At 43.4% G+C, this 14,666-nt stretch overlaps 1 protein-coding gene across 1 annotated transcript; it reads right to left on the bottom strand.

The window, feature by feature from the left end:
- Positions 1-832: 832 nt before the first annotated feature.
- TRAPPC3 (trafficking protein particle complex subunit 3) lies at positions 833-13,586 on the bottom strand. The gene is made up of 5 exons (XM_081306216.1): positions 13,417-13,586; positions 4,175-4,272; positions 3,836-3,935; positions 2,044-2,226; positions 833-1,603 (listed from the first exon to the last, which is right to left on the bottom strand). Exons 1-5 carry the CDS (start codon positions 13,456-13,458, stop codon positions 1,484-1,486), a joined length of 543 nt encoding a protein of 180 aa, XP_081162342.1. The 5' UTR covers positions 13,459-13,586; the 3' UTR covers positions 833-1,483.
- Positions 13,587-14,666: the final 1,080 nt, after the last annotated feature.

Raw genomic sequence — 14,666 nt, 5'->3', positions numbered from 1 at the left:
AGACTCAGAGAAGAAAAGGATCCTAGAGGATAAGCCTCCCTATACTTGTTCACATAGAAGTGACCGTAACTTTTCAGAGCCTAACCTAGTTGGAGGCAAGTCCTGTACAACCTTCCCCCTTTTCCTGGGGTCTCAGAACCCGGTGCTACCCTTGCACAACCAAACCACACTTTGAGCACAGTGCACCTACAACTGGTTCCCCCTCAACTCAGACCTGTCCACTAAACTTTGGAAGGCTTAGAGCCCCATTTTCACCCAACAACTTATCTGAACTCAAGGCCTTAGGCTGTCTCCAAGAAGAGTGCTACCAAATATGGCCTAACGCACCCTCTGCTTCCTACCTTTAAAAACTCAGTAAGACTGGGAGAAGGGGGCTGGGGTTGTGGCTCAGTGGTAGAGGGCTTACCTGGCATGTGTGAAGCACTGTGTTCAATCCTCGGCATCACATAAAAATAAATAAATAAAATGAAGGTATTGTGTCCTCCTATAACTTTAAAAAAATTACATATTTAAAAAAAAAACTGGGAGAGGGAGCTGAAGACCTGCTCCCCTTTCCCCCCAAATGTTAACCAGGCCTCAAAAAAAAAAAAAAAAATCAAGAGCATGGGCTTTGAGTTTGGTCCAGCTTTAAACCGTGGCATCTCCACTTAATAACTCACGACCTTGGACAACTAACTTGTGGTCTCCTCTTTGAAAATAGAATTACTGTCAACTAGATAACATATAGTGTTCAGTACAGTGTCCAACATGCGATAAGTGCTCAGTGTTACCCCAGCACCATGGTTTACATGGTCTCTCTAGTCAAACCTTGCATGGCTGAGCAGAAAGAAAACAGGACATGATTGGGATTTCACTCAAGAATGTGTCTTTATTGAAGAATTTGTAAGAAAAAAGGATGGATCCTCTGTAAAAAGAGGAGATGTTGCCTCCAAACAGCAGGGAGGAATGAGACCTGGGTGGCTTCCCAGAAGTCGGTGTTTCTGGCATTACTGGCTCCTGTGTCCTGGCAAGCACTACAGCATGTCACACTACAGCTAGCAATTCCTACCCACCCTTCTCCCAACCCTCCACCCTCTACCCCACAAGCCTGGATTCCCTGCAGACATTTGCCAATGGCTTTATGAAGGCCCAGGGATAGATGTGCCAGGCTTCTCTAAATGGGATCAAAGTGGGTTTTGCTTTGGAAAATTCACACAGGAATGTAAAATGGTCTGAGCTCCTTCTAGTCCAACCAAAGACAATTACATCCAGCCCCCTCTGAAGGGAAAGGGAGCAAAGAATTTCTCCCTTCTGAATGTGCACACTTGTGGGGTAACTGGACTGTATCAGTCTGCTCTTTATTAGCATGGAGAATGGAAACAAGATTTTAAGAATATATAACATCTATGTTAGAGTCACTGAGTTCCAGAGGGCAGAGGGAGCACTGGATCCTTTTTTATTCCAACAAACGCTCCTGCTGGCTACCCTCAAGTCCTGAAAATGATCATTCTTCTCCAGCTGGGAGATTGTCTTCGATCCGCCTGATGAACCTCATCCGGATTTCTGTCACACCGTCTCCTTTCAGGGTGTCCTGGACAAACTTGGCCTCCACAGCCATCTGGACCTAGGGGACAGTGGGAAAATGAAGGAGCAGATGCCTAGCCAAAGACTCTGGGGAACCACTGGGGATGGGGCTATAATTGACAACACCCACAGCAGTCCAAAAAGGAGGGCTGGTTTTCTACAAGGACAGGGTCTAGTGTTCCACTGCAGAAGACAGTGGCCCTAACCCATAAGGAGAAACTCAGGAATGAGGCTGGCCAAGTAAGTCAATTTGGGAAAGGATATGCCTAGACTAGGCGGCTGACAGCACCAGTTCCCAGCCTCATAGGGAGGATCATCATCATCTAGAGATGTCCATCTTGAATCCTATATAACCAACATGGCTACTGTAAGCAGAGAGGGCTGGGTTAAGCCAAAGCCCCTTCTCTTTCTCTCTCTCTCTCTCTCATTCAAGACCCTATTGCATCGCAGGTGTTGCAGAAGGTAAACTTGGAATCTCACCATTTCCAAGGCTCCTCGCAGCACCCCACATAAGAGATTGGAATAAATAAGGGACGAGTGGTTATCAGGGAGTTCCACAAAGTCCACCAAGGGGTTATTTTCCAAAATGAGGGAGAATTCATCACCAGCTGGACTCCAATTAGTGATGCTTGGAGTGATGCCCAAGTACATCTTGAACGCCACCTGTTCAGGGAACACACAATAGCACTATGGGGAAGGACAGCAGAAACTGTACAACAGTGAAGGCATCAGGCCTGCAAAGGAGAGAAACAGTAGCTCAGGAATAAAACTGGTCTCTGAAAGATGATGACACCTTAGGAATCAGGGCAATAAAAGGAGAAACATCCACACAAAATTCCACACCCCTATCCCTTCAATCATACAATTAAGCAACAACTCAGCATCTATTTGTGCTTCTCAGTGGAAGGGAGAAGCAATCTTCTGACAGGGGCAGCTACCCTGAACCAGCATCTGAGTGCCAAGAGGTGCTGATCCCACTCCCTGTCCTCTGTCTGTGCTACCTGAACCCACTTCCTTGAAGGTGAATACAGGTCACCGGGACAGAATTACTTTCAAGATCTCCTTCTCTACCCATTTCCTAATTCCAAAGCTCTCTCCACTATCAATTCTCATGAAGGTTTCAGGTATGGCCAATAAAGAACTTACAATTCAAAGAACCCTCCCTGAGGTACCTGACATCACAGAGCTGTGGAAGCTCTAGCATTTATTATACCATAATATAGAGTATAATATTAATAATAGCACTAATGTTAATAACAATAAACATTTACTGTAAGCATAACACTATGCTAAGTGCATTCATTTTACCTGAATGCTTGTGTCCATAATTTTACTTCTTACAACAATCATGTGAGGTAGCTCTTTTCATTTTAAAGATAACTGGTAATTAAAGATGTTAAAAGCAACTTACACAAGAACCCACAAATAATAAACACGGGAAACATCCCCAGCCCTTTTTATAGTTTTTGCCTATTTACTTATTTATTTGTTTTGATGGTACCAGGGAATTGAACCTCGGGGTGCTCTATCTCTTAGCTACATCCCCAATCCTTTTTTTTAAAGCTGTAGTTGGATACAATACCTTTATTTGTTTATTTTTATGTGGTGGGGGGGATCGAACCCAGGGATTCACGCATGCTAGATAAGCGCTCTACTACTAAACCACAGCCCTGTCCCCCAAGTCCTTTTTATTTTGAGACATGGTATTGCTAGGTTGCTGAGACTAGCCTCAACGTTGCAGTCCTCTTGCCTCAGTCTCCTAAATTGCTGGGATTATAGTTGTACACTACTGTACTAAGCCCAAAGTCCATATTCTTTTTTTTTTTTTTTTGTACTAGGGATTGAACCCAGGGGTGCTTAACCACTACTGAGCCACATCCCCAGCCCTTTTAAATATTTTCTTTAGAGATAGAGTCTTGCTGAGGGTCTTGCTAAGTTACTGAGGGTGGATTTGAACTTGCAAGCATCCTGCCTCAACTTTCCGACTTGCTGGGTTTACAGGCATGCGCCACAGCGCCCAGCCCAAAGTCCATTTTCTTAACCTCCATGCTACTCCGCTGTACCTTCACAGAGATCATCTGGCTTTAATTTCAGTGAGGCTTTAATCCACAGGAATGATCCCAATTACTCTTCCTGTTTTTTTATAATCTGCTCTTCCCAAACCATGAGTAAGGTTTCTTTTAGGAAATTAAGGGCCTGGGGCAGAGAAAATGGTAAGCAGTGCTTCCCAATGGCAATCTTTCAGCTTGGACAGGTGGCCTAGGATAACGACCTTGGCAATGACATCCGCAGTTTCCCGAAAATCATGGCATCTCCCAACATTTGACCGTGCCAAAAAATCTTCAATCAGTCGAACTCCAATGTTATAGCCCCTGGGAAGGAAATTAAAGAGACTATTATGGGTCTAAACATCTTACGTCTGAACATAGGCTATTATTGGTAAAGGGGAAATGGGGACAATCTCAAAACATTCCAATAAATGAGCTCAGTGTAAACTGTAACCCAGATGCTGGCTACAAGAGAGAAGACCCTGCTCATGGCTCTAAGTATAATGTAAACTCAGTGTGCTGGGGAGCCCCATTTCGTTTCTCCTGCAAAGGTGCTCACTCACATTTTGTCCAGCTGTTTATTCACATCTTCATCATTTTCATAGTCCTTGCACAGCTGGGTGACAAGAGCCCCATAGGTCAGGGTGAAGAGCTCAGAGCTCTAAAAGAGATTCAAAAGGCAATCAGGTGAGAATCTGGATCAGCCTCGATGCAACTGTCAGGATTCAATGGAAGATCACATGGTTGCTTGTGGGGAAAAAACCTCATCCCCTGTGGACTGGTCAGGGAATTTGGGACCCAAGGTCAATATACCAAGGCTGAAGATAGACCCACTGCAAAACAGGTGTAAAAGGTACCTCATATACTGGGCAGTCATTCTTGCTTCTGCCAACCCAAGTCTCTACCACAGCCGCTAAGCCTAAGCACAGGTCACCAGAATCCAATGTGGAAGCTGACACATTCACTTAAGATTCTGTGAAAGAGACCTGAAGAAGACATTCACAAACTAGCTTCAGCTCTGAAGAACGCCTTCCCAAACCTTAGAATGAATGCCCCAAGCTAGAGCTAAGCTGCACTCCCAAGGCTGCATCCAGGAGCAGCCAGGGACCCAGCGGCCAGTCCACAGGGAAGGAAGGAAGTCCTAAAGAAACCCGTTGCCCTTAAGACAACGCCTCTCCAAAGTCACAGGCACAGGAAAAAATAATGTTCCTCCTAATACACAGCTGGAATGTTTCCAAAAAAGGGATAAGTCTAAAAGAAATACAATCTTTTATACACTCGAACACAATACTCACCTGAACTGGTTTCCATTACAACCTCAGTTAAAAAAATAGAAACTCTTTCTCGAATGAAGAACTCTAGTCAGGCATGATGGGCATGCTTGCAACCTCAAATATTTGGGAGGCCAGCCTCGTCAAATTAGCAAGACTCTCAGCAATGTAGTGAGACCCTGTCTCAAAATTAAAAAATAAGGGCTGGGGTTGTGGCTCAGTGGAAGGGTGCTCACCTAGCATGCTTGAGGTACTGGGTTCGATCCTCAGCACTACAAAATATAAAACATAGATACTGTGTCCACCTAAAAAAATACTTTAAAAAGTTAAAAAATAAATAGGACTGAAGATGTAGCTCAGTGGTAAAGTGTCCCTAGGTTCAGTCTCCAGTACTACAAAAGAAAATAAATAAAAGGGGGCTGAGGATGTGGCTCAAGTGGTAGCCTGCTCACCTAGCATGGTTTGATTCTCAGTACCATGTAAAAATAAAAAATATAAAAAATAAAGAAATTGTGACCACCTAAAACCAACCAACCAAACAAATAAATAAATAAAAGAATCCTGCCACCTACCTAAGAAGAAACAGAGAGATGTGAAAGGTAAAAGGAATGGCAAATACCAAGACCACAGAATGAAAGGAGCAGGGAGGGAGGCTTGGGTCAGAGTTGAGGCAAAAAACCTTTCTGTCTTCAAGTCTTCTGGGGAAGAAAGTCCAAGAAATGCTTAGGCCCAGCTCTCGCAGCACAATGCTCCCCACTGCATCGCCATGGCCTGGTGGCAGGGTCTGCCAGTGATAATGATTTGAATGCTTCTCCTTACATCCTGCACATTCCTTTTCTTCATCTCATCTTCTAACCAATGACAACTTAGTAAAGCAGAAAGGGTAGGACTTAATCCCGCTTCAGAGAGGACACTGAGATCAGAATGATTTAATTTTCCCAAAGTCAAACACAGCTAGTTATTAAGAAAAATAATGGGGGGGGGGCAAAAATTCCTAGCCAATTTCATTGTATCCACTGCTCCCCACAACTGCACTGTGTGTGTGTGCGCACATAGGGGTGCTAGGAATTGAACTCAGGGCCTCCTGCATACTAAGTAAAAGCTCAACGACTGAACTACACCTCCAGCCCCAAAAGCTGCCATATTAACAAGCCCCTCCCTCAACAGAAACAAAAATAAACAGAAAATAAAAAAGCCTTAACAGCACTAGAGTCAAAGAAAATCAATTTCACAATCTGGAAGCTCTTTGAACTGAACTAAAACAGTCAGATCAGGGTGTCTCCAAGAGACCATTTACCAAATATGGCAATTAAAGGGAAGCTATTAAGGAGGGGAATGAATTTTCAGTAAAGTTAAGTTTGGCACTAGAATGGCCTGGACATGAATGGATGGAGACCATCCAGCAGTTACCAGTCTAGAGAATTGGCACCACTGCATTAAATCAGGAGAGCTTTCCTTTCATTATTAATAAGCCCTTGGACGGCGACTCCAAGAGCCTCAGCCCACCACGATGCCAAGTAACATGCATATCATGATAATATCAAGCACCTTACACATACAGCTACTCTCAATTTACTGATAAGAAAAATCAGGGTCCTGAACACATCTGTCCATGGTGACAAAATCAATATGCCTGGGATCTGTGATCCCTGACTCAGGTTCTCCACGCCCTCTCTCAGTCTGCAAATCTGCCTCATCTTCCAACTGTGAATCAAGCCTTTTTGGAATAGTAACATAAATATATAACTTAAAGGTCTTCATATTTTTAAAATACTGAGGGGGTTATGATATAGAAAGAAAATCATTCAACATTTACTATATACCAGACAATATAGCCAAATAAATAAAATAATATGGTTTTGGCCTGGGGTTTTGGTAGAATGCTTGCCTAGCATGTGTGAGGTACTAGGTTTGATTCTCAGAACTGCATATAAATAAATTAAAAAAAATAAAGGTCCATCAACAATAAATTAAAAAAAATAATTTTACAGATGGTGATAAATGCTACGAAGAAAAATAAAGCACTAAAGTAGATTAGGGAGTGTTTATGTTCATTTATCTTGGGGAATGTTAGTTTTTATTTGTTTAATTATTTTTATTAGTTGCTCAAGACAAAACAATGATCTTGACATTTCATACATTTGATTCAAATAGGGTATGAATTCTCATTTTTCCACTTGTATAGATTGCAGGATCACATTGGTTATACATCCATGTGTATACATACAGCAATCCTAGTGTCAGTTGTATTCTGCTGCCCTCCTTATCCCCTGCTTGTTTAATTATTTTTTGTACAAGAGACTTAACCCAGGGACATTTAATCACTGAGCCACATCCCAGTTCTGTTAATTTTTTTTTTTTTTTTTTGAGAGAGAGTTTTGCTAAGTTGCTTAAGGCCTCGATAAATTGCTAAAGCTGGGGGCTGGGGATGTGGCTCAAGCGGTAGCGCGCTCGCCTGGCATGCGTGCGGCCCGGGTTCGATCCTCAGCACCACATACAAAGATGTTGTGTCCGCCAAAAAAACAAACAAAAATAAATAAATATTAAAAAAAAAATTGCTAAAGCTGGCTTTGAACTTGTGATACTCCTGCCTCAGCCTCTGGAGGTTCTATAGGCGTGCACCACTGTGCCCAGCAGGTATTAGTTTTTAATAAGTAGTCAGGGAAGACTTTGCCAAGGTGACATTTATGTAAAGACCTAAAGGAGGTATGGGTAATTCATGAAGATAGTTGGGTGAAAAAAATTCTAGGCAGAGCCAGGAGCGGAAGTGCACAACTGGAATCCCAACGCCTTGGGAGGCTGAGGCAGTAAGATTGAAAGTTTGAGACAAGCTTTAGCAACTTAATGAGGACCTCAACAACTTAAGAGAGACCCTGTCTCAAGCAAATAAAAATAAAAAGGACAGAGGATGTAGCTCAGTGGAAAAGCACCCCTGAATTAAATCCCCAGGGCCCGCCCCCCCCAAAAAATTAGGTAGTTGGGCCAGAGTTGTGGCTCAGTGGTAGAGTGTGAGGCAATGGATTCGATCCCCGGCACCACATAAAAAATAAAATAAAGGTATTGTGTCCATCTACAACCAAAAAAATATTTTTTTAAAAATTAGGTGGTTAAGTGTAAATGTCCCAAGATGGGAGTATGCCTGGCAGGTCTGAGTGTTTGAGTAACAGTGTCAGTAGAGAAAAATGAGCAAGAGAAAGAAGAGGAAATCAGAGAAGAAACGGGAGCTATGGAGTCTAAAGATCTGGGTTTGGGATCTTATGACCCTTAAAACAAATGTTCCCATAGGGCCATAAAAGGTCAGCTAATTCAACTAGTCCAATTTCTTCACTGAACTTAAGTACCACATTCCCCTCCATCAACAGAAACATGAATCTCTGGGCTGGGGTTGTAGCTCAGTGGTAAGTGCTTGCCTAACATGGGTGAGGCTCTGGGTTCCATCCTCAGCACCACATAAAAATAAATAAACAAAATAAAGGTTGAATTCTTAAAAAAGATTATATATATATATATATATATATATATATATATATATATATGAGAAAAAAGAAACATGAAGCTGCGACACTTATAATTTGATGGCTTTGAATTATATTTAATAATAGCAATGATCATTAACTCTTAAATTTTTAGAATGTCTTCAGAAGTTCTTATCTCCTTGACCCTATGGGACCCAAACTAGCAGAACCAATATTAGTTGTACTCATTTTATAGATGATCACTAAATAACTGAGATTTAAATGTCTTCTTATAGTTGAACACTGTCCTGTAAAAAGTTTGTTTTTCTAACCAATGCTTTTTTCAAATGTTAGTTTTTCCCATCTGTAAAATGATGCCAAAATTATCTGTCCTTCAGGGTAACTGTGCAATTCCAATGAGATAATGTACACAGAGTATCTGCTGCATAGTAAGTACTCAAGAAAACACACTGCTATATTTTTATTTATTTATTTATTTATTTATTTATTTATTTATTTATGGTGCTGGGGACTGAACCCAGGGCCTTATGCATGCGAGGTAATTGCTCTATGAGCTATATTCCTCAGCACTATTATTTTCTATGTGGTACAGTGCCAGAGAGCACCCTGAAGTATGTTCCAGGACAACAAGTAATAAGAAGAGAGATTTTGAATCAATATAAGAAACTTTCTAACAATTAAAAAAGCACAAGAAGGAAGATCTAAGTCTGGACTTACTACCTCACAATCACTTTGCTTTGTAAGCCTCAATCTCCTCTCACAAAAACAGTAACACTAAAAACCTTGTCGTGCCAGTCATAGGGTTGTTTGGAGGATCTAATGACATAATGGACTTAAAGTTATGTTTCACAGACCAAAAAAAAAAACACAGGAATTACGGCAGTCAACAGGATCTCCAAGTACTTCAGTCACAACCTGAGCAGAGTAAGTTAAACTAAGCCCTACCCTAAGGTGAGCCACTATGTGATAGTTCTCAGAAGGCCTTGTAGTTAGTGCCCCCCCAAAGACATCCAATATCCTTAAGGTGGCTGATATTTAGAGTTAAGGCTCAAGAGTCAAACTATTTTTTTGTCAAAACAGGTAATCCAATGTGAATCCCTTTGAGCAGCTGGGGTCAGAGGTCCGTAAAAAAGATTAGGTCCAGCTGGGCATGGTGGCGCATACACGTAATCCCAGAGGCTCAAGAGGCTGAGACAGGAGGATCTCAAGTTCAAAGCCAACCTCAGCAATGGTGAGGCACTGAGCAACTCAGTGAGAGCCTGTCTCTAAATAAAATACAAAATAGTGCTGGGGATGTGGTTCAGTGGTTGAGTGCCCCCGAATTCAATCCCTGCTACAAAAAAAAGATTAGGTCCAACCCTCTCTTATTCTCTGGCCTCCAGTCCTGGAGACTCTAAGTACTGTTAATTTTGCACTCACTCACCTGAGCTCTGGAGAATAGAGACACTGGAGCCAACCACTTATATAAAAGTATGAAGGCTAATAACTTCACTAACAAGGATGCTAGATGACATTGTTACCTTTGTTCTAGGTCACTGTTACAGTGCTAGCTTTACACACATTCTCTCAATTAATCCTTAGAACACTATAACATTAATAAGTACTATTATTAACTTCTTTATTTAAACAAAAACAAAACAAAACAAAAAGATAGTGAAGCTGATGCTCAGAACAACAAAGAAACTTGCCCAAAGTCACAAAGCAAATAAGTGATGAAACCAGGAATCAGTTTCAGGCAGTGCTATATCCCTGTGTTGTGTACACGTCTGTCTCCCTTGCAGAGTACATGATTCTCAAGGTATGGACTAGGACATTATCTCTGCATCTCCCACAGCACCCAGCACAGGGCTTTACAAATAGTTGGGGCTCAGGTAAAGTCTGATGGACAATGAACCGTTTCTGATAATACAGACAAAAAAGCAGAGATCTAGTTACTTGGGCATGCCAACCATTTAGGTCTCAGAAGACTTAAGTCAAAACAGTAATTAGCATAAGGCTGGGCTGATTGGGAAGAAAGCCACTAAAAGGGCAGAGTCCCAAAGCAGAGAAGACAGGAGCATGTCAAAACCAGGCGGCCACAAAGAAAATCATGTGACAAGTCCTGAGTAGGCACCAGTAGGAACTGAATGAAAGGACACACTCAAGCCTTCATTTCATTCATTCAGCAAATAAATATTGATTGCCTACTACAAGGCATCATTCTAGGTGCTGGGAATGGAGCACAGAACAAAACAAATCTCTGCCCTCCTGGAGTTTACATTTCCTGAAGGAGACTGACAATAAATAAGCAAATACATAACTTACAGTGAAAAATTATTTAAAATGAAATAGTGCTTTGCAGAAAACCAGAATAGAGAAAGAGGATAGAGAACCAGCCAGGTGTCCCAGGAAGGCCTCTCTGAGGATATAACATCTGGGTAACTGTGAATGGAATGAGGAGTGGGCTGAATTACTGTGGGGAAAGGTACACTTGTCTGGGTACAAAAACAGGAGTAGAAAGGGCCTTGAGGGGAGGAGTATGCTGCTGCCCCTCTCCAACTAGCTCACTTCATGAAATGAAGAATATTAAGTTGGGGGAGGTGGAAACTACAAATTCATGCTAAAATTATATTAAAGATATATTCAATAATTATTTCGGGTGAAAAAAAGTGTACAAAAATGAAAGCAAGATATGAAAACTAAGGAATGTCTCTCTGCTCATATCATAGGAAAAGGAGGTAACAAACATTTAGGATACTTCTTGAATTTTACACTATCTCATTTAATCTTAGGTAGCCTCCCAAGCCCCTGGGATTTTCATAGGTAAGGAAACTGAGAAATTAATCCAGTAAGCCAGAATTCCAACCAATATCCATGCATTTTCCTCTACTTGATACTATTTCCTAGTAAAATATTCTATTCTTATAATAAACTCTTGGTGTTTTCCCCAAAACAGACATTTTATCTCTCTTTTTTTTTAAAAAAAATATTTTATTGTTTGGTTATAGTTGGATACAATACCTTTATTTTTTTTATTTATTTTTATGTGGTGCTGAGGATTGAACCCAGGGCCTGGTATATGCTAGGCAAGTGCTCTACCGCTGAGCCACAACCCCAGCCCTTCTCTTTTTTTTTTAAGTGCTGGGGATTGAACCTAGGGCCTTGCTAGGCTACATATCCAGCTGAGCTACATATCCAGCTCCCAGATTCTTTTTTTTTTTTTAATTACTTGGTACCAAGGATTGAACCCAGGGGGTGCTTAACCACTGAGCCACATCCCCAGCCCTTTTTATTTTTTGAGACAAGGTCTCACTACATTGCTTATAGCCTCACTAAGTTGCTGAGGCTAGCTTCAAACCTGCAATCCTAATGTTTCAGCCTCCCAAGCCCCTCCCTGGGATTACAGGAATGTGCCACCATACCCAGGCAAACAGAAATTCTTAACCAGTGATTCATGGAGTACTGTCAGGGGTTAAAAAAATCCCCAGAAGGGGCTGGGGATGTGGCTCAAGCGGTAGCGCGCTCGCCTGGCATGCGTGCGGCCTGGGTTCGATCCTCAGCACCACATACCAACAAAGATGTTGTGTCCGCTGAGAACTAAAAATAAATATTTAAAAAAAAAAATCTCTCTCTCTCTCTCTCCTCTCTCACTCTGTCTTTAAAAAAAAAAAAATCCCCAGAAAATATAAATAAATGTTTCAGATTTTTGTTGTTTTTATTTTTTTCTGGGCTGAGGATCAAACCCAACTTGCTAAGCAAGCACTCTACCAGTGAGCTACATCACCAGCCCCTGTGTATATTTGTACATTAAATATATCTGGGGAGAAGAGACATTGCTATCATCAGCATCTCAAAAGAGATCTTAGAGGGATTGAGATTGAACCCAGAGATGCACTACCATTGACCTACATATCCTGCCCTTATTTATTTATTTTGAGAGAGGGGCTCAATAAGTTGCTGAGGCTAACTTCAAATTGTGATTCTCCTGTGTCTGCTTCCTGAGACACTGAGATTACAGGTGTGTGTCACCATTCCTGACTCCTGCTGCCCATGTTTGATGGCTGTTGCTGGTATAATGAAAGGTGTGGGAAGATTTTAATCATCCCATCTAGAGTAGAGTGTCAACCTACAATCTCTCACCTATCCAGCATGCATCCTCAAGTACTGAATTATTTTTTGGTTTTGGTACTAGGGAGCAAACCCAGGGCCTCCTGCACACACATTCTCTCACTGAGCTACACCCACAGCCCAGATGCTGTTTTAAATTCCCAAAACTGTGGCATAAGCAATTCTGAAAGAAGAATATGCCACAGAAAAGGAACACTTACCAGGAAGGCCCCTTAGCTTGGAGAAAAATGCTATCTACCTTACTCTCCAGACCCAGCTCAACTTTATGAGACCATGTGGTGTCTCCCTATTCCCAGGACCAGAAGGAAGAAGCCACCAAGGCCCTTCCCACTATCATACAGCCCCTCCACTCACTACTTACCCTGGCCCACTTCTTACTCTACTGGATAGAAAGTTCCTTTTTAACAAGACCAATATCTAAGCACTTCTCGCAATGTCCACAGCAGTGTGAGAGAGAACACAGCCTAGCAGTCCGAAGCATTACCTTTGGAATTAGACAGGCATGGGCTCAAATCCTAACTCTTCTTGGGTGTAAATGTGGGCAGGTTACATAACCCCCGAGCTGTAAAATGGCATAACATTTTCCCCCTAGTAGTGTTACTCTGCGGATCCAGTGAGGTGGTGTACGTCAAGCAGGTGGTCCGGTGCCTAACACGCGTAGGAGGCCAGTCAGTGGTAATTACTGCTATTTACTGCCGTCGCTGTTGTTGGTTCAGCGCACAGCGGCATTCAGGCCCCGGGGGAGCGGTCTCCTCGCGCGAGCTACTCCAGCGGTCCTCCAACCTGCTTCAAGCCCGGGACACCCCTGGACTGACCCACCGGGCGGACTCCCCGTCCCACAGGTCTCAGAAGGTCTTTCCCCACCGCACCCGCACTCGCGCCAGGCCCCTTCCCAGGGCGCCTCCATTCCCCTGCCCGCCGGAGTCACGCGCGATAATGGTAGAAAGTTACCATTTTCTTGCTTTCGGTACCACGGTTCGCCTGCCTCGACATTGTGCCGGCCGCCCCGCCCCGCGTCGCCTAGCCGCGCCACAAGCCCGCTCGGCGACCCCAGACGCAGGTAGACCCTGTCGCGGCCTCTCGGACTCTGGGACTGACGGAGCCGTCTCACTGCGCCTGCGCGGCCTGCCGAGAGGCACCACGGGAGTCGTGGTCCGACCGACGAGGGTAACTCCACCCGACAAACGTCGGACTACAGCACCCGACAGTCCTGCCAGCCGCCACGCCTCTTGCACACATGAACTACAACTCCCAGAATGCCGCGCTCCCGGTTCTCTGAGTATGGCTCCCAGGGCTGCATTCTGGCCGCTGGGTGGCGTCCGCCGCTTGCGGTAATCACGTATCATCTGTGCACTGTCCCCTTTCCTCCCCTTTCCCTCCCCCACTCCGGTCTCAGAGATGCTCTGCAAATTCCTCTCCCCGCTAGATCTTGGAAAGTCCCTCTTTCGAACTAGCTTTTTCCGCTGTTGCTGCATCTCAGCTCCAGAAGCTCCTAAGATGTCCCCGGAAACTAGCTATGGTTCACAAACAGATCTGACTTCCTCATTGTACAGATTTTTAATGACAACCTACTCCATGTCAAGCATTTCACTAGTGGCTTTCTCTTCACTTGCCATCTGTTCCCATACGCAGCCATCACTCGCATCCTATCACCTATGGCCTCGTGATGGAATATCCAATCTTTTAGATAAAGTTCAAGTCAACTTCTCCCCTTTCCTGCCCTAGAAGAGCTTCACTCTCTGGTTCCCACAAAAGAAAGATCACCAGCTGTGATGGCAGTAAGTCCTGAGTTCTAATCCCAGGTTCGCCATCTGAAGCCAGTTGCTGGATCTCTGTCAGTTATGAAGTTTAACAAGGCAAATATGCAGAACGCTGGGCACACAAAGGATACAACGTAAATGCATATTACCTTCCAGTCACCAGTTATAATCACAGCCTGACAAATGTTGGGAAATGTGCTGGATGAACCCTCATCCACCACCAAGGGGAAGTCCTACAGCTGCCGACCACAGGTCTTTGGTTTCAGCACCAGCCATCCCTCCTTAGCCATTAACTCTGACTGGGCTGGGGCTCTTGAACACCCTCTCCTCACTTCAGCCTGGTGACCTGACTCTGCAGCATCTGTATTCTAACCCCTAGCTTTCACATGACAACCAGTCTGTTTAGACACCAGCCAGCCAGGCTGGGGGACCCAGAATTTC

This window comes from Spermophilus citellus (assembly GCF_964194105.1).
Source record: "Spermophilus citellus genome assembly, chromosome: 9".
Classification (NCBI taxonomy): Eukaryota; Metazoa; Chordata; class Mammalia; order Rodentia; family Sciuridae; genus Spermophilus; species Spermophilus citellus.
The sequence above is the reverse complement of the archived record's forward strand: the minus strand, read 5'-3'. Positions and strand labels throughout refer to the sequence as shown.